The sequence below is a fragment of the Trachypithecus francoisi genome, unplaced genomic scaffold (assembly GCF_009764315.1).
Source record: "Trachypithecus francoisi isolate TF-2019V2 unplaced genomic scaffold, Tfra_2.0 Lachesis_group16, whole genome shotgun sequence".
In the NCBI taxonomy this organism is placed as follows: Eukaryota; Metazoa; Chordata; class Mammalia; order Primates; family Cercopithecidae; genus Trachypithecus; species Trachypithecus francoisi.
The window spans coordinates 47,372,015-47,399,170 of NW_022681461.1; the positions used below are offsets into that span (position 1 = coordinate 47,372,015).

Consider the following 27,156-nt stretch of genomic DNA (forward strand, 5'->3'; position numbering starts at 1 on the left):
TTCAGATGTTCTGTATCCTTACTTATGTCTGTCCACTTTTCCCATCAATTACTGAGAGAGGTGTGTTAAAATCTCAGTTTAAATATTTTCAGTTTTTTAAAACACTTTTTTAGCACAGGTTTACAGTATCATTTACTAGAGGCTTGTTTATCTCTACTCATTCGAATGACCCTTCTGTGTTCTCTGTTGAATGCCTCTGATGTTCAACTAACATTCTCTCTTCTCTGACTGGTCACAACTCAAATGTATCCCAATCCTGTGTGGGAAATATTCTGGGAATATTCTGTTTATAGCTCCTGTTGTTCTTTGCCTGGTCTTGTGTTTCATACTATGATGCAAAAAAAATTTAAAAAGATTAGCCACATACTCAAAGGAATTCTTATGCAGATTTCTTTAGCTCTTTTCCACTGTAGATTCCTCCTCACTGGGTAGTATGCCTCACAAATTCTGGCTGTTTTAGACTTCCTAAACTCTAGTCTCTTGTTTCAACTCAGTGAGACTGTCATGTTCTTCTTGGGACCCCTCTCCCTGTCTGGAAGGTGCTTCCAGGCAGAAATCGAGCTATCGTTAAGGGCTCTATTTATTTACTTTCTCTCAGGGATTACAGTTCTGTGCTGCCTGTTGTCCAGTGTCTGCGTACAGTTGTTTCCTATCATTTGTCCAGTAAGAAATAAATTTTAAATTGTGGTCCTCATGCCACAGTATAAGAAACACCAGTGTAAATGAATAGTAAATCAGAGTCAGTAGATAGCCAGTGCTCATCCTGGTCAGGGGTACCAGGGCTCTGCCTCTGTCAGCTCCTCCCGCAAACACCCACAAAGATGTGGTTTGCTGGTGCTTAGTTTGACTTAAGAACAAGGTGGTCCCTGATGTCTATACATACTTATTAAAAGTAGGGACTGTGTGTGTTCTTTCCAAAAGAAACAAGCTGTAAGTGTAAAGTATCTTTTAAGAAGCAAGAAATAACTTTTCCAACAACTGTATCATTACGTTCTGTTGGGTTAGTGATCTGAGAGCCAAGGAAAACTAAGTTGAGTTAAGTTACACCTGCTCTTTCCTTGTGGGGCCATCTTGCTTCAGTATGTTCCACGTTCTTAAATAACAAATCAGGACCCTAATCCAAGCTTAATCATTGTGTGGTTGAGTGTATGTGTGTGCATGTGTATGTGTTCCTCCTATCAATCTGTAATGGACCTGGGAAGCTGCCAGTATATATCATAAGATCCCAGTTTTTAAAATCCTTGTATGTGTGAATTGGTGTTTATAATATATGAACAAAAAATGAAAGTATACACCGTCAAAGTATAAACATTATTTTTTTTCCAAGAAGCATACTGAGTGAGGGGAAGGAGAGACTACCTAATTTTTACTTTAAATAACTCTTCATTGTTTTATTAATTATACCAATGATTACAACAACTCAGTTGTTGAGTACATAAAAGTCTAGAACTAATTTATTTTCCTGGTAAATCATTCATTTGATCATTGTGTAATGACTATCTTTATTTTTAATTTTTTCCTGTACATTTTATTTTCTTATGCTCCTGTTTTTTTAAATTATACTTTAAGTTCTGGAATACATGTGCAGAATGTGCAAGTTTGTTACATAGGTATACACGTGCCGTGGTGGTTTGCTGCACCCATCAACCCATCGTCTACATTAAGTATTTCTACTAATGCTATCCCTCCCCTAGTTCCCCATCCCCCAACAGGCCCCAGTGTGTGATGTTCCCCTTTCTATGTCTATATGTTCTCATTGTTCAGCTCCCACTTATGAGTGAGAAAATGCGGTATTTGGTTTTCTGTTCTTGTGTTAGTTTGCTGAGAATGATGATTTCCAGCTTCATCCATGTCCCTGCAAAGGACATGAACTCATCCTTTTTTTTGTGGCTGCATAGTATTCCATGGTGTATATATGCCACATTTTCTTTATTTAGTCTATCACTGATGGGCATATCAGTGCTGCAATAAACATACATGTGCATGTATCTTTATAGTAGAATGATTTATAATCCTTTGGATATATACCCAGTAATGGGATTGCTGGGTCAACTGGTACTTCTGGTTCTAGATCCTTGAGGAATGGTCACACTGTCTTCCACAATGGTTGAACTAATTTATACTTCCACCAACAGTATAAGAACATTCCTATTTCTCCACATCCTCTCCAGCATCTGTTGTTTCCCGACTTTTTAATGATCACCATTCTAACTGGCGTGAGATGGTATCTCATTGTGGTTTTGACTTACGCTCCCTTTTAAAAATGACTTTCTTGCCTTTGATTTGATGCAGTTTTTTTTTTATTTCTCTTCTGACCTCCTCTAATTTTTATTTTTTATATTTGTTTTTCATTCTTTAAGTAATTATTCTTGAAATTATAACATACATCATTTATTTGACAAAGTCTAAAGTTTATCACTAGCTGTATCCTCCTACAATACAACGACCTTAAAATGTTTAACTCTGATCTCTTTGACAATCCAATATCATTTTGTTGTTGAGAATGTTACTTCTACCTTGTTTTAGCTCTGTCTTCATTCAGATATTGTTATGATTGCTTTAGCTAATAAACGTTTATTTAATTCCTTGTATATATTTGTTAGTGTCTTTCTTCATCACTGCTTATTTTGTTCTATACCTTGCTTTTGTGTTTATTTTCTTCTTAAAATATATTAATGATTTCTTCATCTAGGATCTATGAGTAGTAAACCTTGGCATGTAAAAGATATTAATTATTTTACTTCTGACTTTTCTTGTTGATAGGATAACTCTGCTGTTATTGTAGAGACCTTTAGCTGTTAGAAATGTTTTCTTCTCAATCTGGTTGATTTAAAGATTGTCTCTATCTTTGGTGTCCTGAAGTTTCATTATGATATTTCTAAGTGTGAACAGTTTTATTTACTCTCCTTGCCATTTTTTGATGCTGTTTCAATCTGTTAATTCATCTCTTCATCAGTTGTCAAATCCTGAAGTATTAATATTTTAACTGTCATCTCCCATCTATACTCCTTCCCCCAGTCTTTCAGTTCTCTCCTTGAATAATTTCTATTAAATGCTTTCTGTACTTCTTATTCCAACATACTTTGTATACCTCTACTGTTTTCCTTCTGCTGTCTTCCATTTTATCAATTTCCATTAGCTTTTTCTACTTGCTGTTGAACCCATCCATTGAGTTTAAATTTCTGGTATTATGTTATTATTATCAATTTTCATTGCTTTATTTCGTATTTTTAGATATATTATTTGATTCTTTTTATCTATTTTCTGTTTTATAAACCCCTGTTCTTTTTTAACATATGTTTATCACTTGTTTATCTTTTTAAAAACATTTTAAATACTCTAATAGTGAAAGTAATTTTGATTGTTCTGTTATCTCTATTTTATTGTGTACATTATCCTATTTTGGGCAGTGAGATATTTAGATTGTCATTCATGGCTTTGAACTTATTTGTATACTTATTATTGTCTCCACGCTTGACTTGAGAACTATTTTCTGCAGTGTCTTTTCTCCCATACATTTTCTTAGGTGTGGAAAGCCTCCCTTTAGGGATGATGGTGTCTTCCTGAACCCTCTAGGATACTCTGGCCATATGTCCAGTTTTTATATTATTTTTGATTGTTCATGTTTCTGCAAATTATATGGCTCAGTTTTGAACCTATTGATTTTGGCTTGGGATTCTGATATCGTGTGGTTGACTCTGTCCTGTCCCCCATACTAGGGCTGGAGAACTATTTTAATGAAACTCTAACCAGATATTCAGGTTTTCAATCAGCAGATTGTTCTCTCCCAGTTTCATGTAGTTAGCTCATTTTTGTCTGTTAGCCAGGTAGGGCCATGGGTCTAAATGTCCATCTGATATGGTTTGGATTTGTGTCCCCACCCAAATTTCATGTCGCATTGTAATCCCCAGTGGTGGAGGAGGGATCTGGTGAGAAGTGACTGGATCATGTGGGTGGACTTCCTCCTTGCTGTTCCGGTGATAATGAGTGAGTTCTCGTAAGATCTGGTTGTTTAAAAGTGTGTAGCACCTCCACCTGTACTCTCTTCCTCCTGCTCTAGCCATGTAAGACATGCCTGCTTCCCATTCCCCTTCTGCCATGAATGTAAGTTTCATGAGGCCTCCTCAGCCATGCTTCCTGTACAGCCTGTGGAACTGTGGTCAATTGAACCTCTTTTGTTTATAAATTACCTAGTCTCAGGAGGTTTTTTTCATAGCAAAGTGAAAATAGACTAATACACCATCCCTACTCAGGTCTCACATTCTGAGGTCCCCATGGGCAGCATTCTGAGGTCACCATGGTAGCTCAGTTCTGTTTTACTGGGAAGTCTTTTTGCCTTTATTTGGCATCTAGGAATTTACCATTCTTGTTTTCACTGTTATGTATTAACATTTTTCATTACTATTTTGCCTAGAATATCTGTGTGTTAGGATGTGGTTGAGCAGGGCGGGTGTGGTGGCTCATGCCTGTGATCCCAGCATTTTGGGAGGCCAAGATGAATAGGTCGCTTGAGTCCAGTAGTTCAGCCTATGCAACTTGGTAAAACCCTGACTGTACAAAAAATTAGCTGGGCGTGGTGGCACACACCTGTACTCCCAGCTACTTGGGAGGCTGAAGTGGGAGGATCACCTGAGCCTGGGAGGTAGGGGCTGCAGTAAGCCGTGATTGTGCCACTGCACTTCAGCCTGGGTGACAGAGTGAGACTTTGTCTAAAAACAACCAAGAAGTGGTTGAGCAATTCAATACATAATTTTTTTAAATTATATAGTCTGTATTTTAAGTATTTAGCATGTTTATTGAGATAAAGTTAACAGAAATAACTTACTTAAAGTATTTGATTTTCTAGGTCCTCAGTAAATTCAATTGTAATTTTTAGGATTTGTGCATATTATTATTATTATTTTTATTTTATGGAGACAAGGGCTCAATCTTTTGCCCAGGCTGTAGTACAGCAGTGAAATTATAGCTTACTGTAACCTTGAAGTCTTGGGCTGAATCAGTCCTACTGCCTCAGCATCCCAAGTAGCTGGGACTATAGGTGTGCATAACCGTGATGGGCTAGTTGTTGTTGTTGTTGTTGTTATTGTAAAGACAGGGTCTCTGTGTGTTACCCAGGCTGGTCTTGAACTTCTGGTCTCAAGTGATCCTCTTGCCTTGGCTTTCTAAAATGCTGGAATTACAGGTATGAGCCACCGTACCCAGGCTATGAATATTATTGATGTATTTTTTGCTTTCGTTTCATTATTCTCCATTTTATATACTTTAAAATATCTTTACTGACTTGGTTTGATATATTATTTAAAATGTATTTAAATATATACGTTTGATATATCGTTTTTTAAAGAAAACAATATGGTTTTAAGTAAATGTTTATTGCTTTTTCACAGGCTGAATCTTGAAGAAGAATTAGATGAACTTAAAGTACATATATCTATTGATAAGGAAGCAATACAAGAATTGAATAGATGTGTGGCAGAGAGAAGAGAAGGTAAATTTTCAGAAAATAAATACTTAACAGAGGAATTGTAAAATAATCTAATTCTTGATATTTTAGTTTCAATTTCTTTTAAGAATATTACCCTTTTTATTCCTTTTTCCAACACTTTATTCATTGATAACTCGCTAATATTTTCATCATGAGAAAATTAAATAAATAGAACATCTAAAAGTCAGCTTTATAATTTATTTAAAAATCTAGGGAGAAGGCACAGCAAGATGGTCAAATAGAAGACTTTACCCTGTGGGAACTCCAAATTTAACAACTATCTACACACACAAAAAAACACATACATAAGAATTAGAAATCAGGTGAGCACTCACAGTACCTGGTTTTAACTTCAAATGGCCGAAAGAGGCACTAAAGAGGTAGGAAAGATAGTCTTAAATTACCAATGCCACCCTTCCCTGATCTCCTGGCAGTGGCCATGTGACATGGAGAGAGAATTGTGCACTTGGGGGAGGGAGAATGCGGTGACTGTTGGACTTTGCATTGAACTCAGTCTTGCCCTGTCATAGCAGAGAGCAAAACCAGGCCGAATGTATCTGATGCCCGCCCACAGAAAGAGCATTTAGACCAGACCTGTCCAGAGGACAGTCACCCATCTCAGTGGTTGGAACCTGAGCTCAGGCAAGCCTCGTCACCACAGGATTCTGGAGCTCTACATAAACTTAAAAGATAGTCTAGGCCGCAATGACTTCAACTCCTAGGCAAGCCCTACTGCTGAGTTGGGCTGAGAGCCAGTGGACTTGGGTGGCATGTGACCTACTGAGACACTAGCCAGGGCAGCTCATGGGGTATTTGTGCCACTGCTCTCCCAACCCTAGGCAGCACAGCTCATGGCTCTGAAAGGAACCCCTTCTATCTGCTTGAGGAGGAGAGGAGAAAGAGTAGTCTTTGTCTTGCATCTTGGACACCAGCTCAGCCACAGTAGTATACGGCACTAGTTAGATTTATAAGACCCTTATTCTAGGCCCTAGCTCCTGGATGACATTTCTGGACACATCCTGGGCTAGAAGCGAACATGGTGCCTTAAAGGCAAGGATTCAGTCCTGGCAGGATCTATTACCTACTGATTGAAGAGCACTTGGGCTGTAAATAACCAGCAGCAATACCCAGATGGTACACTGTGGGTTTTGGCGGAGAATCTGAGATGTGCTGGATTCAGGTGAAACCCAGTGCATCCCCAGCTGTGGTGGCTGTGGTGAGGAACACCTGCATGAGAAAAGCAGAGGGAAAAGTAAAGGGTAATTTGTCTTGCACCTTAGGTACCAGCTCATCCACAATGAGATAGAACACCAAGCAGCTTGTGGGGTCATTGATTCCAGGCCTTGGCTCTTAGTTGGCATTTCTAGACCTGCTCTGGGCCAGAGGGAAGCCCACTGCCCTGAAAGGTGGGTCTCAGGCCTGGCAGCATTTGTGACAAGCTGACTGAAGAGCCCTTGGGCCTTAAGGAACATTGGCAGTGGCCTGGTAGTGTTCCCTATAGGACTGTGGTGGTGACCACAGGGAGAGACTGTTTTGCCTACAGAAAGGGAAGGGAAGAGTGGGAAGGACTGTGTCTGGTGGTTTGAGTGCCAGCTCAGCTGCAGTAGACTAGAACACCAGGTGGATTTCTAAGGTTTTTTTACTCTACTCCCTGGCTCCTAGATGGCATCTCTGGACCCACCCAGGGCCTGAGGAATCCTGCTACCCTGAAGGGAATGACACAAGTCTGACTGACTTCACAATCTGCTCTTTGCAGAGCCCTAGGGCTTTGAGCAAACATAGGTGGTAGCCAGATAGTGGTTACAGTGGGCCTTGTGTGAGACTCAGGGATATACTGCTGTCAGTTCTGACCCAGCATAGTCCCAGTGGTCATGGCCACAGGGGTGCATTTGTCACGCCATCCCCAGCTCCAGAAGGCTCAGCAAAGAGAGATAGACTCTGTTTGGGAGAAAGGAAAGAGAACAAGACTCTCTGCCTGGTAATCCAGAGAATTCTTCAAGATCTTCTCCAAGACTGCCCAGGAAGTAGTTCTAGAAATCTTCAAGAACCCCAGTGTTACTGGGCTTGGGGTGCCCACTAATGCAGATATGGACTAGATCATAACACCCAAGTCCTTTCAAATACGTGGAAGTTTTGGGCTGAATCAATCCTACTGCCCCAGCATCTTTGTACCCATCTTCTCAAGAAGATTGGGTATAAACAAGCCCAGACTGCAAAGACTAAAATAAATATCTAACTTTTGAATTCCCAGACACCAGCAAACATCCGAAGATCAAGGCTATCCAAGTTATAGGTTACGCTTTGTGTCCCCAAGCCAAACTCATCTTGAATTATAATCCCCATAATCTCCACATGTCAAAGGAGAGACCAGATGGAGGTAATTGAATCATGGGGGTGGTTTCCCCCATGCTGTTCTCATGATTGTGAGTGAGTTCTCATGAAATCTGATGGTTTTGTAAGGCACTTTTTCCCTCTTCACTCGGCACTTCTCCTTCCTGCTGCCTTGTGAAGAAGGTGCCTTGCTTCCCCTTCACCTTCCAGATTGTTGTTTCCAGAGGCCTCCCCAGCCATGCTGAGCTGTGAGTCAGTTAAATCTCTTTCTTTTGTTACTCAGTCTTGAGCAGTTCCTTATAGAAGTATGAAAAACACCAAGAAAACATGACTTCATCAAACAAACTAAATAAGGTCCCTGGGATCAATACTGCAGAAACAGAGATATGTAGTCTTTCAGACAGAGAATTCCAATTTTTTTTTTTAGTTTTGAGGAAACTCAAAGAAATTCAAGATAACATGAAAAAGGATTTCAGAATTCTATCGGAGAAATTTAATAAAGTGATTGAAAAAATAAAAAAGAATTGAGCAGAAATTATGGAATGAAAAATGCATTGGAGTCGCCTCATAGCAGAATGATCAAGCAGAAGAAGGTATTAGTGAGCTTGAAGTCAGGCTATTTGAAAATACACAGTCAGGGCAGATGTGGTGGCTCATGCCTGTAATCCCAGCACTTTAGGAGACTGAGGTGGGAGGATCACCTAAGGTCAGGAATTCGAGATGAGCCTGGCCAATATGGTGGAACCCTGTCTCTACTAAAAATATAAACATTAGCCAGGCATGGTGGTACATGCCTGTGATCCCATCTACTTGGGAGGCTGAGGCAGGGGAATAGCTTGACCCCGGGAGGCGTAGGTTGCTATAAGCCAAGATCGCACCACTGCACTCCAGCCTGGTGACAGAGTGAGACTCCATTTCAAAAAAAAAACAGTCAGAGGAGACAAAAGAATAAAAAACAATGAAGCATGCCTACAAGATTATTAAAATAGCCTCAAAAGGGAAAATCTAGGACTTATTGGCCTTAAAGAGGAGTTAGTGAAAGAGACAGGAGTACAAAGTTTATTCAAAGGGAAAATAACAGAGAACTTTTCAAACGTAGCAAAAGATAACAGTATTCAACTATGAGAAAGTTGTAGAACACCAAGCAGGTTTCACCCAAAAAAGACAACCTGAAGGCATTGAACAAGCTCCCGAGGGTCAAGGAAAAAGAAAGGATCCTAAAAGCAGCAAGAGAAAGGAAACAAATAACATACAATGGAGCTTCAATATGCTGGCAGCAGACTTTTCAGTGGAAACTTTACAGCCTAGGAGATAGTGGCATGACATACTTAGAGTGCTGAAGGAAAACACAACAACTAACTTTTGCCCTGGAATAAGGAGAAGTGCTTTGACAGACAAACAAAAGCTGGAGATTTCATCAACACCATACCTATCCTATAAGAAGTCATAAATGGAATACTCCAATCAGAAAAAGGATATTAGTAATAAGAAATCATCTGAAGGTACAAAACTCACTGGCAATAGTAAGTACACAGTATGACATACAATATTGTAATACCATAGCAGCAGTATACAAACTACTCTTAAGTAGAAAGACTTAAAGATGAGCCAATCAAAAAATAACTATACAAAGTTTTCAAGACGTAGTACAACAAGATATAAACAATAAAAAGTTAAAAAGAGGCTGGGCAAAGTTATATAATTTTTATCAGTTTTCTTTTTGCTTGTTTGTTTATGCAAGCAGTGTAGTTAATCCAATTAAAATAATGGGTTATAAGATAGTATTTGCAACATTCATTGTAACCTCAAATCGAAAACTATACAATGGCTACACAAAAAATAAAAAGGAAGAAATAAAATATTCTTTTATTTTAGGAGAAGAAGGTAAGAGAAAATCACCTTCACTACAAGGAAAACAATAAGGAAGGAAGGAAGGAAAAGAAGACCACAAAATAACCAGGGAACCAATAACAAAATGGCAGGAGTAAGTCCTTACTTATTGGTAATAACACTGAATGTGAATGGACTAAACTCTCTAATCAAAATACATAAAGTAGCTGAAAGGATATAAAAATCAGAGCCACTCTCTGTTGTATACAAGAAATGCTTCATCTATAAAGAGACATATAGACTGAAAATAAATGGAAAAAGATACTCCATGCCAGTACAAACCAAAGAAGAGCAGGAGTAGCTATACTTATATAAGACCAAATAGATTTCAAGCAAAAACTGTAAGAGACAAAGGTCATTATATAATGATAAAGGTGTCAATTTAGTAAGGGGATATCATAGTTGTAAATATATATTTACCCAACAGTGTAGTACCCAGATATATAAAGCAAATATTATTAGAGCTAAAGAGAAATATAGACCCTAATTCAATAATAGCTGGAGGCTTTAGTATCCCACTTTCAGCTTTGGACAGATCTTCCAGACAGAAAATCAACAAACATTGGAATTAATTTGTACTGTAGACCAAATGGAGCTAATATTTACAGAACATTTCATCCAATGGCTGCAGAATACACATTCTTCTCCCCAGCACACTGGATCATTCTTGAGGATAGGCCATGTGTTAGGCCACAAAATAAGTCTTAAAACATTAAAAAAAAAAATTGAAATAATACTGAGCATCTTCTCTGACAACAATGGAATAGCACTAGTAATCAATAACATGAAACATTTTGGAAGTTCTGCAGACACATGGAAATTAAACAATGTGCTCCTGAATGACCCATGTGTCAATGAAGAAATTAAGGAGGAAATTTAAAAATTTCTTGAAACAAATGATAATGGAAGCACAACATACCGGAACCTATGGGATACAGCAAAAGCAGTACTAAGAGGGAAGTTTATAGCTACAAATGTTTACGTCAAAGAAGAAGAAAAATTTCAAATAACTTAACAATGCATCTTGAAGAACTAGAAAAGCTAGAGCAAATCAAACCCAAAATTAGTAGAAGAAAAGAAATAATAAAGATCAGAGCAGAGATAAATGAAATTAAAATGAATAAAACAATATGAAAACATCATTAAAACAAAAAGTTGGTTTATCAAAAAGCTAAACAAAATTTACAAACCTTTAACCAGACTAAGAAAAAGAGAACACAAATAAATATCAGATGTGAAAAAGTAGACATTACAACAGATACTGCAGAAATTTAAAGCATTGTTAGTGGCTACTATCACCAAATATATGCCAAATACATATCAACTATATGCCAATAAATTGGAAAATCTAGAAGAAATGGATAAAGTCTTATACACATACAACCTACTAAGATTATTGAACCGTGAAGAAATCCAAAACCTGAACAGAACAATAATAAATAATGAGATTGATGCCATAATACAAAGCCCCCCAGCAAAGAAACAACCGGGACCTGGTGACTTCAATGCTGAATTCTACCAAACATTTAAAGAAGAACTAATTCCAATCCTACTCAAACTATTCCAAAAGGTAGAAGAGGAGGGAATACTTTCAAACTCATTCTACAAGGCCAGTATTACCTTGATACTGAAACCAGACAAAGACACATTAAAAAAAAAAAAAAGGAAACTATAGTTAAATATCCCTGATGAATGTTGATGCAAAAATCCTCTGCAAGATACTAGCAAGCTGAATTCAACAACACATTAAAAAATCAGTCATCATGACCAAGTGGGATTTATCCAAGGGTTGCCAGGATGGTTCAACATTTGCACATTAATCAATGTGATACATATTATCAACAGAATGAAGGACAAAAACCATATGATCATTTCAATTAGTCCTGAAAAAGCATTCGGTAAAATTCAACATTCTTTTCATGAGATAATCTCTGTAAAAACTGGTTTATTGGAACAAACATATATCAGGATAATAAAAGGCATAGCTGGTATCATACTGAATCAGGAAAAACTGAAAGCTTTTCCTTTAGGATTTGGAACATGACCACAATGCCTACTGTCACCACTATTGTTCAACATAGTACTGCATGTCCTACTTAGGGCAGTCATACAAGAGAAAGAAAGAAAGGGCATCCAAATTAGGAAGAAGTCAAATTATCTTTATTTGCCAATGATATGATCTTGTATTTGGAAAAACTTAAAATTCCATAAAAAACTATTAGAAAAGATAAACAAATTCAGTGAAGTTGGAGGATACAAAATTAACTTACAAAAATCAGTATCATTTCTATATGCCAACGGCAAATAATCTGAAAAAGAAATAAAGAAAGCTAATTCAGTTTGCAGTAGCTACACATAAAACTCAGTACCTAGGATTTGACCAGAGAAGTGAAAAATCTTCCTACAATGAAAACTACAGAACATTGATGAAAGAAATTGAAGAGGGCACAAAAAAATGGAAAGACATCCCCTCTTAATGGATTGTAAAAATCAATATTGTTAAAATGGCCATATTACCTCAAGCAATCTACAGCTTCAGTGCAAGCCCTATAAAAATACCAATGTCATCCTTCACAGAAACAGAAAAAACAATCCTAAAATTTATATAGAATAAAAGAGACCCAGAATAGCCAAAGCCGTTGTAAGCAAAAAGAACAAAACTAGAGGAATCACATTTCTTAAATTAAATTGTACTATAAGGCTGTAGTAACTAAAACAGCATGAAAATTGACACATAGACCAATGGAACCTCACAGACAACCTAGAAATATATTCGAACATCCGTATAAACTAATTGTTGACGGAGTTGCCAAGAACATACATTGGGAAAAGGACAGTCTCTTCAATAAATTCTGCTGGGAAAACTAGATATCCATGGGCATAAGAATGAAACTAGTCCCCTATCTCTTGCCATATACAAAAATTAAATCACAATGGATTAAACACTTAAATCTCAGACTTCAAACTATGAAACTACTAAAAGAAAACATTGGGAAAAGTCTCCAGGATGTTGGACTGAGCGAGGATCTTTTGAGTAATATCCTACAAGCACAGGCAACCAAAGCAAAAATGGACACATGGGATTACATGAAGCTGAAAAGCTTCTGGACAGCAAGGGAACAATCAACAAATCAAAGAGACAACTCACAGAGTGGGAGACAATATTTGCAAACCACCCATCTAACAAAGGATTAATAACCAGAATATATAAGCAGCTAAAAACTACTCTGTAGAAAAAAATTTAATAATCCAATTAAAAAATGGGCCAAAGCTATGAGTAGACTTTTCTCAAAAGAAGACATACCATTTGCAAATAGATATATGGAAATATGCTCAACATTATTGATCATCAGAGATAAAAATCAAAACTAAAATGAGATACCATCTCATCCCAACCTGAATGGCTCTTATCCACAAGACAGGCAATAACAAATGCTGATAAAGATGTGGGTAAAAAGGGAACTCTCATACATTGTTGGTAGGAATGTAAATTAGTACAACTACTATGGAGAACAGTTTGGAAGTGACTCAAACAATTAGAAATAGGCTGGGTGCAGTGGCTCACACCTATAATCCCACACTTTGGGAGGCTGAGGTGGGTGGATCACTTGAGGTCAGGAGTTTGAGACCAGCCTGGCCAGCATGGTGAAACTCCGTCTCTCCAAAAAATACAAAATTAGAGGGGTGTGGTGGCGCACACTCCTGTAATCCCAGTTACTTTGGAGGCTGAGACAGGATAATCACTTGAACCCAGGAGTCGGAGGTTGCAGTGAGCCAAGATTGTGCCGTTGCACTCCAGCCTGGATGACAGAGTGAGACTCCATCTCAGGTAGGAAAAAAAAAAAAAAATGGAAATAGAACTGTGATATGATCTAGCTATCACACTGCTAGGTATGTACCCAAAAGAAAGGAAATCAGTATATTGAAGAGATACCTACATTTCCATGTTTATTGCAGCATTATTCATAATAGCCAAAATTTGGAAGCAACCCAAATGTTCATCAGCAGATGAATGGATAAAACAAATGTGGTACAAACACACAATGGTGTACTATTCAGCCATAAAAGAATTGAAATCCTGTCATTTGCAACAACATGAATGAAATTGGAGGTCATTGTGTTAAGTGAAATAAGCCAGGTACAGAAAGACAAACTTTACATGTTCTCACTTATTGGTGGGAGCTAAAAATTAAAACAATTGAACTCGTGGATTTAGAGAGTAGAAGGATGGTCACCAGAGCCTGGGATGGGTAGTTGGAGGAAATGGGAATAATTAATGGATTACAAAAAAAAAAGTTGGAAAGAACAAATAAGACCTGGTATTTGCTAGCATGACAGGGTGACTGTATTAAAAAATAAGTTAATTGTTGGATTGTCTGTAAAGTTAAGTGCCTGAGGTGATGGATGCCCCATTTACCCTGATGTGATTATTATGCATTGCCTGTATGTTTCACATGTCATCTACCCTATAGATACATCTACCATGTCCCCACACACAAAAATTCTAGAGATATTTTATAAGGATAAATGGTACTCATTTTTATTATTCGTTGATAAAGTTTTCCTAGTTTTGTTTGTTTACAGTTTTGTAGGTACTCTAGTGTTATGCTCAATATCAATAATTCACTAACATTTTGGTTAGGCATTACATTTTTTGGGAAATCATTTAACTCTCATCTGTTTTCCTGGAATCGAAATCTTAGAGTTAGAAGGAAACTTGGAGGTCTTCAGATCTGCAACCTCCCTGACAGCTAGCTTAAATATGGCCAGTAATGGGGAATGTCTCACTGCTCAAATTGCAAGAGGATTATCTCTTTATTAAAGTCAAGATAACTGTATTTCATATGTAACTTCAGTACCTGATTAGAAAAATTAAAGATTGATATGACAGGATTTTTTGTTGTTTAACTTGCTACATTCTAACCACTGTAGAATGTAGCAAGTTTTGACAATTTATACTTAATAATTAGTTTTCATATACCCCTCATTTGGCTTTTGTCCCAGTTACTCTTGTTGCTCCAACTGCTCACACTCAGGTTACTGGTTAAGGCCAATATTTGAACCCCTCCATTTAACACCTTTAATTTTCATCATATTTCAAGCTTATCTCTTTATCAACTTCTGAATCACATTGTCATATTTTACGTCCTACTCTTGCTGTTATCTTCCTGTCTCTTTCAGTGGAGCATCTTTTCATTTACCTCTTAATAATTAGGGTTTGCTAAGACTTTATCCTTGGTTTACTTTTCAAAATCAATGACTTTATTGTTTTTTGAAAAATTATACATACTTACATTCAAGCAGTAAGAAAGAATAAAAAGAAGAAAGCAAAGAAAAAACTAGTTCACATGTTAGAGATAAATTTTTTTTAATATTATCATATAACCATCTCTTAATGGCCAGATACAGAGAAGACTAGATGGGTAGATTAATTATATAAAAAGAGTGTCATATTTTTGAAAAAGAGATTTACATTTATTATATTTATTTGGAGCCAACTAAATGAAGAGAAACAGAAGTAAATGTAAATGAGGTGTTAAACTTTAAGTAAATGTTTTCTCTGCTTCAAAAGAATTAATTTCTTTAAGATTAAAAGAGAGGTTACAAAAAGAAATTAACACCTTGCTATGCAAGATGGAAAACCCAGCATTTTTACAAAACTTGTTTGTAGAAGTTTTTTGTTTCCTCCACATCTTGAGTTTTGTTCACTCAATTTCTTTGTAAAACTTTTACCAAAGTCTATAACTTTATATATTACAAGAATAATTTCCTCAGCTTTAAAGTCTTGTCTCTCTATATAACGAATTCAGTACTCATCACATTTTAAAAAGCCATGGCTTTTCTATGTATAAATTGTTTATTTTCGTATATTTCTTGGTTAGCCAGATAAAATTGGAAGCATTACCAGGCGAGGTGGCTCACGTGTGTAATCCTAGCACTTTGGGAGGCCGAGGCAGGTGGATCACCTGAGGTCAGGAGTTCGAGACCAGCCTGGCCAACATGGCGAAACCCCATCTCTACTAAAAATACAAAAATTAGCCAGGCGTAGTGGTGTGCACCTGTAATCCCAGCTATTCAGGAGTCTGAGACCGGATAGTCCCTTGAACCCAGGGGGCAGAGGTTGCAGTGAGCTGATCTTGTGTCATTGCATTGCAGCCTGGGAGCCACTTCACCCCAGCCTGGGTGAAAGAGCAAGACTCTGTCTCAAAAAAAAAAAAAAAAAAAAAGGCCGGGCGCGGTGGCTCAAGCCTGTAATCCCAGCACTTTGGGAGGCCGAGTCGGGTGGATCACGAGGTCAGGAGATCGAGACCATCCTGGCTAACACGGTGAAACCCCGTCTCTACTAAAAATACAAAAAACTAGCCGGGCGAGGTGGTGGGCGCCTGTAGTCCCAGCTGCTCGGGAGGCTGAGGCAGGAGAATGGCGTGAACCCGGGAGGCGGAGCTTGCAGTGAGCCGAGATCCGGCCACAGCACTCCAGCCTGGGCGACAGAGCGAGACTCCGTCTCAAAAAAAAAAAAAAAAAAAAAAAAAAAAAAGGGCATTTTTTTCAAGAAGGAATGACAATAGCCATATTTGTAAGAACCTAGATGTTTGAGAATATGATTCAACAGGGATTAAATGGGCTGGGTATAAGTTTATTGGGTTATACCCTTTTTTCCTTAGAACTTTCTAGATGTTACTCATTTATAGAATCGGTGGTTGCTGTGAGGATGTGTTACAGAGAGGTGTCTGATTTCCCCAACCTCCCCTTTATCACCCTCTGCTGTGGATATGGCTTGCCTTTGCTAAGTGGATGCCTGAAAATTTACTTTTTTCAACTTGATATTCAAAAACTTAAATAGAATATGTCAATATAATTTGTTCTAGATCACATTTTCCTGAAATACCTATGCATTTAAAATATAACTTTGTTCCAAGGATTTCTCTTTTGCATATATTTTTGCATACTTTTCTATTCCACTTTTTATACTCTAATTCAAGGAAGTTGTCTTTATGTTAGTTTTTTTTTTTTTTTTTTTTTTTTGTCTGGCCTTCATATCTATTTTCTTCACAATTCTTTAATCTTTTGTCTTTTTCTTCTGCATTCAGTTTATCTCAAGACCTTCCTTCATCAGTAATTCAATTTTTAGCCATGTTTTATTTTTCTTTTATTCTTTTTTTGAGACAGAGTCTCGCTCTGTCACCAGGCTGGAACACAGTGGCACGATCTTGGCTCATTGCAACCTCCGACTCCCTGGTTCAAGCAATTCTCCTGCCTCAGCCTCCCACGTAGCTAGGATTACAAGCATGCACCACCACGCCCAGCTAATTTTTGTATTTTGTTAGTAGAGACAGGGTTTCACCACATTGGTCAGGATGATCTCGATCTCCTGACCTCGTGATCTGCCTGCCTCGACCTCCCAAAGTGCTGGGATTACAGGTGGGAGCCCCACTGCGCCCGGCCTTCTTTTGTTCTTTCTTACATTTCTTTTTAATCTCTAATAATGTTCTTTGTTATTCTTGTTGTTCTCAGTTTAATGCTTCAAATTCTTATGTTTGGATGTTTTACTATTTCTTTTTGGTAAGTTATTTTCTTCCTTTGTGGCTTTTCTTTTTCAATTTGGATTCACACTCTGTATTTTGTTAAATGTACACTTTGCTCCACCAACTACAGAGTGTTTTCTATTCTAGAAGGGGTGACCCGGGGTTTCAAATTGTTGTCTGGCTTCAGCAGAGAGTGTTGGAACTACCAGGCCTGGTTGTTCTCTGTGTATTTTGCTGAGAACCATTTCTGCTGCTCTTCATTCCTTTCTGTAGATCCGTATTTCCGTCTGGTGTTATCTTCTTTCTGCCTGAAGGACTTCCTTTAATATTTCTTAGAGTGCACATCTGCTGGTAGTGAAATTCTTTCAGCTGTCATACACCTGAAAAAATATTCCTATTTTTTCTTCCTTTTGAAAGGTATTTTCAGTAAGTATAGAATGCTACATTGACAGATTTTTTTTCTTTAGCAGTTAATTACTCCACTATCTTCTGGTGTGAATTGTTTCTGATAAGAATTCTGCTGTCATTCTTACTTTGTTCACCTTTATATAATGTGCCCCCCTTTTATCCCTTGGCTAGTCAGAGCGTAAACTACCACTACAACTGTATGAGGTTTGCAGTTTGTTTCCTCTAAGTTTTCTCTAATCCTTTTGGATGTTTTGTTTTGTTTTGTTTTCCTCTTATACTTGGGTAGTTTCCTTAAATGCATGTGCTGATTAGTACCTGGCTGAAGACAAGGTCCTCAGGTCTGTAGATCTTCAGAGCTCTTCCTGTATCTGAGTAGATCTCTCCTGTATGACACTTTGCTCTGCAAACTCTAGCTCCCTTGACCTCGCTGGAACCCAGGGTATGTCTCCTTAATTTAGGAAGATTACTGGACTCCATTTAGGTTTCCTGTTTCTGTGCTGTAGCTTGGAAGCTCTCTGTAAGTAGTAAGCTGGGATAATCATAGAACTCACCTTATTTGTTGCCCTCTCCAGGGATGACATTGTCTGATGCCCAATATCTAAAAAGCGTTTTTCATACATTTTTTCCTAGTTTTTAGTTGCTCCATATAGAAGGGAAAATCTGGTCTCTCTAACTTACTTTTCTTTTTATTGAACATGTTTTCTCTGGATTAAATCCCAAAACTCTTTCCATGTTCCAAATGTATATTTCCTGTTTTCTGACACCTGTTTCCTTCTGGCTGCTTTTACAAGTATCTTAAAAGTTAAGCATGTCATCCAAAAAAAGTCAGTGCCTTTTCCCTCAAATGAGTTCAGTTTCCTCTAGGCTTCCCAAATGAATACCTTAAGCCCCTACCATGCTAAATTTCTCTTTACTGAAAATTGCAATTTATAATATAATGAGTCTTAAATACAATCCCACAATACCTCTGTCAAGAGCTTAGCTGAACTGGAGGGAGCCAAAATGCCAGGTGTATGAATAGCTGCTCTAAGAGAACAAACCAAAATGAAAGTTACAGCCACCTTTAATTAATCACTGAGATAGTTTAAGCAAGAGGCTAAAGGGGAGAAAGTGCCAGCTCCCCATATTTTATTTTCCCCCACGGGTCAAGTCGATCAACATAGAAATGAGGGTTGTCTCACTGCCAGTGGATCCTCAAACAAAAGGTTCTTGCCATTTGATAGACCTGAGGCATGTGGGGAGGGTGTGGGAGGATGGTTGGGAGAGGAAAAGTATAAAGTCAGAATGAGGACAAGTATCTTCAAGTTTACTGCCTCCTCCCAGTCTTCTAAGGAGGTTTCTGCAGAGACACCTAAGCAAACCTCAGCCAAAGGCCCCCAATAAAAATGCCTCCATATCAAGACATCTGTGGTAGAGATACAGATATGTGTAAGAGTGTGATTGGCCAGGGAAACTAGTGTCCTTGACCAGGGGAACCTGTGTCCTTGAGTGTAACTCCCTTCAGAGACTGCAGTCCATTGACCTACAACAAGTCTGGTTGAGGAGGGCAGCTTTGCCCCATGAGGTGTGCCAGGTAAAACCTTGGTAATTACCTATGGTCAGGCCTGATGAATCACATGTAAGGTTTGGCCAGGAGCTAGATTGCTCAGTCTTTACTGAGTCACAGGTGCATGAGTATGTTCACAAAACTGTTTCTTACCATGTTTGTCATTGAAAGTTGAGGGCTTGTGTATCAGACAATGCAAGAAACAAGCAAATGGGAAAACTCTTTCATAAACAATAGCAAGTATTTATTTATTGCATATAGGTCTGTGTGTTGGCTGAAGCAGCTCTTACTGCTGCAGGTTTTCTGGTCCAGCTCTGTTTCAGGCTGCAAGTCAAGTCCACTTCTGCCCCATGTGTCTGATTCTTGAACGCAACGCAACAAGTATAAACATGAAGAGCTTGTTTTGCCCGTGTTTGGAACTGGCACACTGTAACCTCCACCCGAGGTTTCTTTGGCTGAAGCAAGTCTTCTTATTAAATACAACCAACAACAATTCATACTGTCAGTGTTAGTTTCTATGGAGGACTGGGGGAGTATTTTAGGCCTTTACCCAGAGTCTACTAGGCCTTGCATTACTCCTTTCACAAATTATTAGCAACAGGCATGACAGCCAAATCCTGAGCCATGTTTTAATGTCAACATCTGAGATTTGGTCTTTATGCTGCCAACGATTCAGTGTCCACTCCTTTGATATGGTGACAAGCAATTTCATTTTCCAACTCTAAAAGTACTGGAACTTATACACTTCCCATATTTCAATGGCCAGTGCCTTTCTGAGCTCGGATCTTTCTTAGAGTAGCTAGTCAAGTGCAGCCAGCAATAACCAAACTCATACTATCAGCAATCTGCACTGACACCTCCTCACTCAGTGTAAAATTTATTAGGTTATTAGGTACATTTTTTGCCTTCCAGGTTATGCCAGGTGGCAGTTTTCTAAATGTTTTGTAATGACATAACATGGGTCACCATTTTCTCAGCATCCTGTAACATATATTTTGCCGCCTTCCACCTAGTCCCAAAATCAATGCCACATAATTTAGTTTTTTCTCATAGCAGCACCCCACTTAAAATTACCAATTTCTGTATCCCATCAGCTTTTGCTGCAGAATAAACAACCACAAAATCTCACTAGCATGCAGTAATAAACATTTAGTTCTTGCTCATGAGTCTATCAGCTGGGATAACTGTGCTGCAGGCTGCAGGTCTGTTGGTTGGCTGGAGTGCTTCACCTTGAGGCAATATTGGATTTAAGTCTGCTCCATTATTTCTTAATCCCAGTTCCAGGCTGAAGGGGCAGTGACAACCTGAACATGTTCTTTTCAAGACGGATGTTGGAAATTTCCAAGGGGTGATCAGAAGCATACAGTTTCTTAAGTTCTAGGCTCATAACAAGTATGCTGTCATTTATACCCATGTTTCCCTAGTCCAAGCAAATCACATGGCCAAACTCAACATTAATGGGGCAGGGATCTGTACTCTATCCATGAAGGTATCCATGAAAGAAGTAAGCATTTGCTGAGTAATAATCTACCATAGTATGATATAAAATCATAAGCCAGTGAGCAAAAGTATGCTGGAGCTGTTAGTATATGTTGCGATCATATGGTTTTCTAGGTAGTCTGACCAAGTCCAGAAATAAAGCATCTAGAATGTAGTAAATGGACTGCAAATTTCAGATCATCTTTATTAAATGTTAATTTAAAAAAGTACAGACTTCCATAATAGCTGGGCAGCATAGAATTTAAGTTCCAGATCTCTGGCAAGTAACTCAAATGTACTTACTATTGAGAATAGATTGTGTTGGATACATACCAAAAAGAACATGACCAAAAAATCAAGCCTTTAGAAATGGTCATCCTACTTTAACTTAGAGCCAAATGAAGGGAACATATTGGGAACAAAAGGGAAAACCTTTTAGGCATATTCAGGTTTTCTCCAATAAAGCCAAAAACTTTTCAACAGCAATAAAAATGTTGAAATATTTACTTCTTGGAATGATTAATATTAACTAATTCTTTGTGACCATAATTTAATGCACAGTCATTAATCTATTGAGCATATACTGAGTACCTAAACATTTAAGAAGAATAACAAAAATTGTTCTAAACCCATGCAGTATATTTTATAAAGAAAGGAAGGTCAAACTGCAGTTTCATTTTATGCTACTTATAATTGCTATCCAATCTAGCATAAGGGCATTCCTTCCAGCCTTACTCTTGTTATGTTAGTATTTCTGACCTTATATTATTCTCTTATTTAGTGACTTCCTGCTAATAACAAAATAAAGCCCAAATTCCTTTATTCCACTGAAAACTAGCCCCTGCCTACCTCATTAGCCTTATCTTTCATATGTTTAGCATTATTTTTTCCTCCCTGGAACTGAAAAATCAGCAAAATAAAACCCCAAAGTGCTTTAGCATTTAATACCTCTGGACCAGTGTGCACAGTACTGTATTCCTTTCTTGTTGGTTCCATGTAGAAAAGACCTCCACATTTTTAACAATAGAACTGGGGTGTGACCTCCTATATGAAGCCTTTTTCTGTTCTCTTTTTTTGTACCCTCAACATATGTAAGTATATGTATATATAATATATAAAACATATGCATTGTATGTATATGTATATACACACACAAATATATCTATATAAATGATTTATACAGTTTTTGGTTGCTTCTGTTATGCTTAAAGTCATGCTTCTTTGTAGTTGTTACCAACATGGCACTAGTGGCTCACAATGTAATCCCAAGATTTTGAGAGGTTGAGGCAGGTGAATTGTTTGACTCCAGGAATTTGAGACCAGCCTGAGCAACCCTGTCTCTACTGAAAAAAAAAAAAAAAGTTGGGTGTGGTGGTACACACCTGTACCCCCAGCTACTTGGGACGCTGAGGATGGAGGATCACTTGAGCCCTGGAGGCGGAGGTTACAGTGATCCGAGATCGTGCCACTGCACTCCAGCCTGGGTGATACAGCAGGACCCTGTCTTTAAAAAAATGGGAATTTTAAAATTAAAAAATTATTTTTAAAAAAAGCCAAAGGAATATTAAGAATATAGAGAAATATTAAAGTAAATTGAAACAAAAGTTAATTGCAAGAAGTAATTCGTAACATGAAATTTTCTTTCTTTTTTTTGGGTGGGGGGATGGAGACTTGCTCTGTCGCCCATGCTGGAGGGCTGTGGGGTGATCTTGGGCCACTGCAAGCTCCACCTCCCAGGTTCACACCATTCTCCTGCCTCAGCCTCCTGAGTAGCTGGGACTACAGGCGACCACCACCACGCCCGCCTAATTCTTTTGTATTTTCGGTAGAGACGGGGTTTCACCATGTTAACCAGAATGATCTCGATCTCCTGACCTCATGATCCGCCTGCCTTGGCCTCCCAAAGTGCTGGGATTACAGGCGTGAGCCACCATGCCCAGCCTGTAACATGAAATTTATATGAAATCAGAAACACAATTACAGTGTTAAACTTCACAAAACTAATTCATTTAAATATAAAGAAATTAAAATATGAAGCACTTGGAAGTAGAAAACAAACAGTCTAAAATATTTTAAAAGTATGGGCTTAAGGAATAGCATAAAATAAAAACGGGGTGTTACACATGGCTTTCAAGCTAGCTAGAGGAATTAAAGACAGCATGTTCAAATTCCCCTGATTCATCCAGTGAGCTAATAGGATCGAGTCCAGCAAGTCCCCAGCTTAAAGATATTTTATTTTTAAGGCAAGGAAGCCTATTTACTGGGTGTAATTTACAGTAAATAAAATGGAAAAAAAAACACAAAACCTACTTATCCCTCTGTTTTCCTACCTCTTGTCCTAGAAAAAGATACATTGTCCTGGTAACTTCCTTTTTAGAATATTTGTGGCTGATAACAAAAATGGACTACTTGTCTTTGAACTTTTACCGATTGAATAGATTCTTCCCAGGCCTCCTGCCCAGGTAAACTCAAAGGAGATGGTCTTGGTCTCCAGAAAGAGGTGCCAAGTATAACAGTCATATCAAATAAATGAAATTCTCTCCTACTCATCAGAAACAGGATTTATTTCTTGCCATTTCATTCATCAGAAATGGGAGTTGAGTTTTCACTGGCTTATGGTTACTTCCAGAGGAGATGGGTTCTAATTATAGTTGGCTTATCTGACTTTATCTTGCCTAAGGCAATGATTTTTAATTAACACAAAAACCAAAAACTTTTTCATGGCAGGTCTTGCTGATTATTGCCTACTTATCCTCAATTCACTTATCTGAAACAGTGTTTAGAGTTATTTTTACTCACAGTACTTCTGACACCAATTATATAGGTTTTTTCTTCCACCCAACAACCAACTCTTTGCTTCTCCAAACTCCAGTTGGGCAATTCAGTTCAGTTGTAACTACTTAGAATTAGTGCAGACCCTACAGATTAAGGACTCTGTCCCACAAGACTGCCCCCATTTTAGATCCCAATCACAAGTCCCAGGTTTCCACCTGTATTTCTGACCAACCGAGTTTAAATTGGGGGTTCCCAGGAGTCCTTCCTCAGATTTGTTAGTTTGCTGGAATGGCTCAGAAAAGTTTTCCATTTACTATTGCTTGTTTATTATAAAGGATACTATTCAGAAACAGCCAAATAGAAGAGTTGCATAGTTCATGGTATGGAGGAAGGAACAGGAAGCTTTCATGTCCTTTCTGAGCATGCCACCTTCAGCACCTCAATGTGTTTACCAACTTGGAATTTCTCCAAACTCCATAGAGTTTTTTATGGAGCTTCCATTAAGTAGCCATAATTGATTCAATCATTGGCCGTTGGTGATTCAATTCAATCTCCATTTCCTCTTCCCTCTGCAGAGACCTGGTGGTGGGGCTGGATGTTAAAACCATCTAATCACACGGTTGCCTCCTTTTGCAGCTGTTCCTCATCTTGAACCTATCTAGGGGCTCACCAGGAATCATCTTATTAAGCATAAACTCTGATATGGTTGAAAGGAGCTTGTTATGCTTTGCTTGTAATAACAAAGGATGCTCCTATTACTCAAGAAATTGCAAAGGTTTTTGAAACTATGTTTCAGGAATTGGGGACAAAATCCAAATACAGTGGGCCCTCTGTATTCATGGGTTCCACATCCCTGGATTCAGCCAACTGCAGATCTAAAATATTTGAAAAAAAAATTGTATCTGTATTGAACATGTATAGACTTATCTTGTTATTCCCTAAACAATATGGTATAACAATATTTATGTGGCGTTTACTTTGTATTAGTTATTCTAAGTAATATAGGGATTATTTAAAGTATACAGGAGGATGTGCATAGGTTATATGCAAATGCTACATCAGGGACATGAGCATGGTTGGATTTAGGTATCCCAGGAAGGTCCCTGCAACAGGAACAACTGTATATGTTTCTTATTGTATCACAAGTACCTTCTGAAGTAAAACTTATCCACTATGATTCTCATTTTCTTTTCCTAAAAGTGAAATACAATGATAATAGATTTTTAAAATCATTTGTTAAAAGAAAGAATCTAAAAGAAGAATACAAAGTAAAAGATTGCAGAAAACTTTATATTATTTAAGCCAAGGGGATTAAAAGAAAAAATGTAGAAAATAGAATATAATAAGCTTAAATAACTATGAATAAGCAAAATTAAAAGTTAATGCAAAAAAGAAAAAATGGAGAGAAGAAACTCCTGAAGAATATAAATTAGAATGAATGTTTATACTAGTAAAAGTAAAGCATTTAAAACTAAAATATTGAAATTAAATCTCCAGTAAAGTGAAGCATATGCTCACATGTCTACCATAGGAAAGAAATAGGAGTGTGTATTTCTAACTAGGTGTTCTTGGTTTATTTTCCAAATCCTGAGATCCTTGAAGAGAAAGAGAATCAAGGGCCAGAAAATTGGATCCTCATTTCTTTCCATGGCATGAGCTTAGCTTCTTGAGCGTTCTATATAAACCTGTGAAGGGGAGAAACAAACTTCAGCAGATAAGTACAGGTGAACATGGTTAGACAATCCACCAGTGGACCTTGCACACATCCAGGAGCAAATAAGCAGCAGACAAATTCATTTTAAAATCAGTCTTCATCGTTTATTTTATTGGAAATATTTAGCTATTGTTGGCATCCCATGCTGTTTGAATATAGAACTATTATTTTTAAGATTAAATATTTCACTCAGAAATATACCAGATATTTAAATGACTAGAAAGGATGAATTGTATTTGCATATTATTTCTATATTGCTGAAAGATTGTTGTAAATGAATTCAGCACCATGGTGTTAGGGGACTAGAAGAAGAAACTTGGGAACTGATAGATTATTATCAAGGTGAAGGTACTTATTCCCCAGGTGACAAATTCTACCTATCCTAGTTTTTATTATCCTTAGGATAGTGTTCTATTTATTTCATAAGTACAGAAGTTTTAATTGGGTATGTCATTTTTCAAAGACAAAAGAAATGCCTAATTCACTCTAACAAACTTGTTAGTCACTGTTTATACCAGGAGGATTTCTACTCTACAGAGAATAATATTGTTTTCTTTTTCCTTTGTTGAGAAATCAAAATTTTACACTGACCTACAGCAGCCAAGCATATTTTAAAGCAAAATCATCTCAGGCTAACACAGATATATATCATTTTAGTTTTATATATTCTTTTTTGTCCCCCTTTTATTCCTTAAGAAATGTTATATTCCAAAAGTAATTCACTAAGAAAATGTTAGTAAAATTTGTCATAGTAATTTATCTGATAAAAAAGTTATTTATAGGATTTGATATATTTTGGTTTTAGTATTAACTGAAGTTTTATTATTTCATTTTTTCTTTAAGGTTGTTAAGTTACTTGTAGGTTTTGGCTTGGTTGAAAAGGTTTTGGTAGTCAAATGTATAGCTAGTGTAGGAATGATTTGTAGCTATAACCTCACCCATATACCTAGCTTTCTATTTGTTATGAAGTCACAGTATTTCTAGAAGAGTTATTTGTATGGTTTACCTTGCCCAGTGCATGATCTTTCACTTGAAAAAAGGTTGTGGTAGGGGGTGTTATGATTTCAGTCCACCCTAATTCTGTTACTGTTTGCTTTGTTCAGCAATCACTGTGATCCTCCTGGCAGGGAACAAGATCCAGAGAACAAAACTAGTAGTGACTGTGTAGATAAAAAGGCAATGAATTCTGCTTTTAAGGCAAAGGGGGAATAGTCTACAAAAGAATGAAAATAGGAATAAAAGTGTAGCATTGTTAACCTGAAGATCTATTGTACTTTTGAAAAATCTTACACTGCAAAAAGAAAAAAAAAAAAAAAAAGTGACACTACAAAGATACTTAATTGTGTGACTAAAAATCTTGAAAAGGGTCATTGTTTAGTTACTGGTCAAAATACTTGACAAGAAAATACCCTAGATTATTCACAATTGAAAAACCATAGAACCCTTTTGCTTAAAATGACAGGACAGTATTTCAGCAGCACACGTGGTATCATAATATATTATTTATTCTCTACCAGAACAGCTCTTTAGATCTGGTGAAGATGATGAGGTCAAGAGGAGTACTCCAGAGAAGAATGGAAAAGAAATGTTGGAGCAGACATTACAGAAGGTAGTCTAATCTTTAAGATATTGAGCTGAGCAAGTTAAATCTGAATTTTAACATAAAGGATTACATTTTAAAACGAGGGCTTATGAATGTAAACCTTGTGTGAATCCTTAATTTAAATTCATAATTCAAACTCATTGGCTTGCCAAAATGGTGTAAAAAAAATCAATGTTAGTGAAATAAATGTATAAACGCTTGTGCTTCCATTGACGTAGATTAAAATTATTTTCAAAAGGTGAAATGGAGAAAATGAAAAAAATAGAAATTATAGAAATGTAGACTGTATGTGCTTGTTAGTTATAACTTAGTTTAAGTTTAAAATATATTTTAATAAGACTGTGCTATACTTCCACAAATATAGAGATTTGTAATATTTGAACTAAAATACTGAGCATA

General features: G+C 37.3%; 1 protein-coding gene across 3 annotated transcripts in view; it reads left to right on the forward strand.

Annotated features, from left to right (window-relative positions):
• CNTLN (centlein) overlaps positions 1-27,156 on the forward strand; it is a 421,157-nt gene that overhangs the window by 253,612 nt on the left and 140,389 nt on the right. For all 3 annotated transcript variants that reach the window (XM_033237412.1, XM_033237414.1, XM_033237413.1), the window contains exons 13-14: positions 5,388-5,488; positions 26,672-26,763. In XM_033237412.1, the coding sequence (XP_033093303.1) occupies positions 5,388-5,488; positions 26,672-26,763 (193 nt within the window). The remainder of the gene's footprint in view (positions 1-5,387; positions 5,489-26,671; positions 26,764-27,156) is intronic.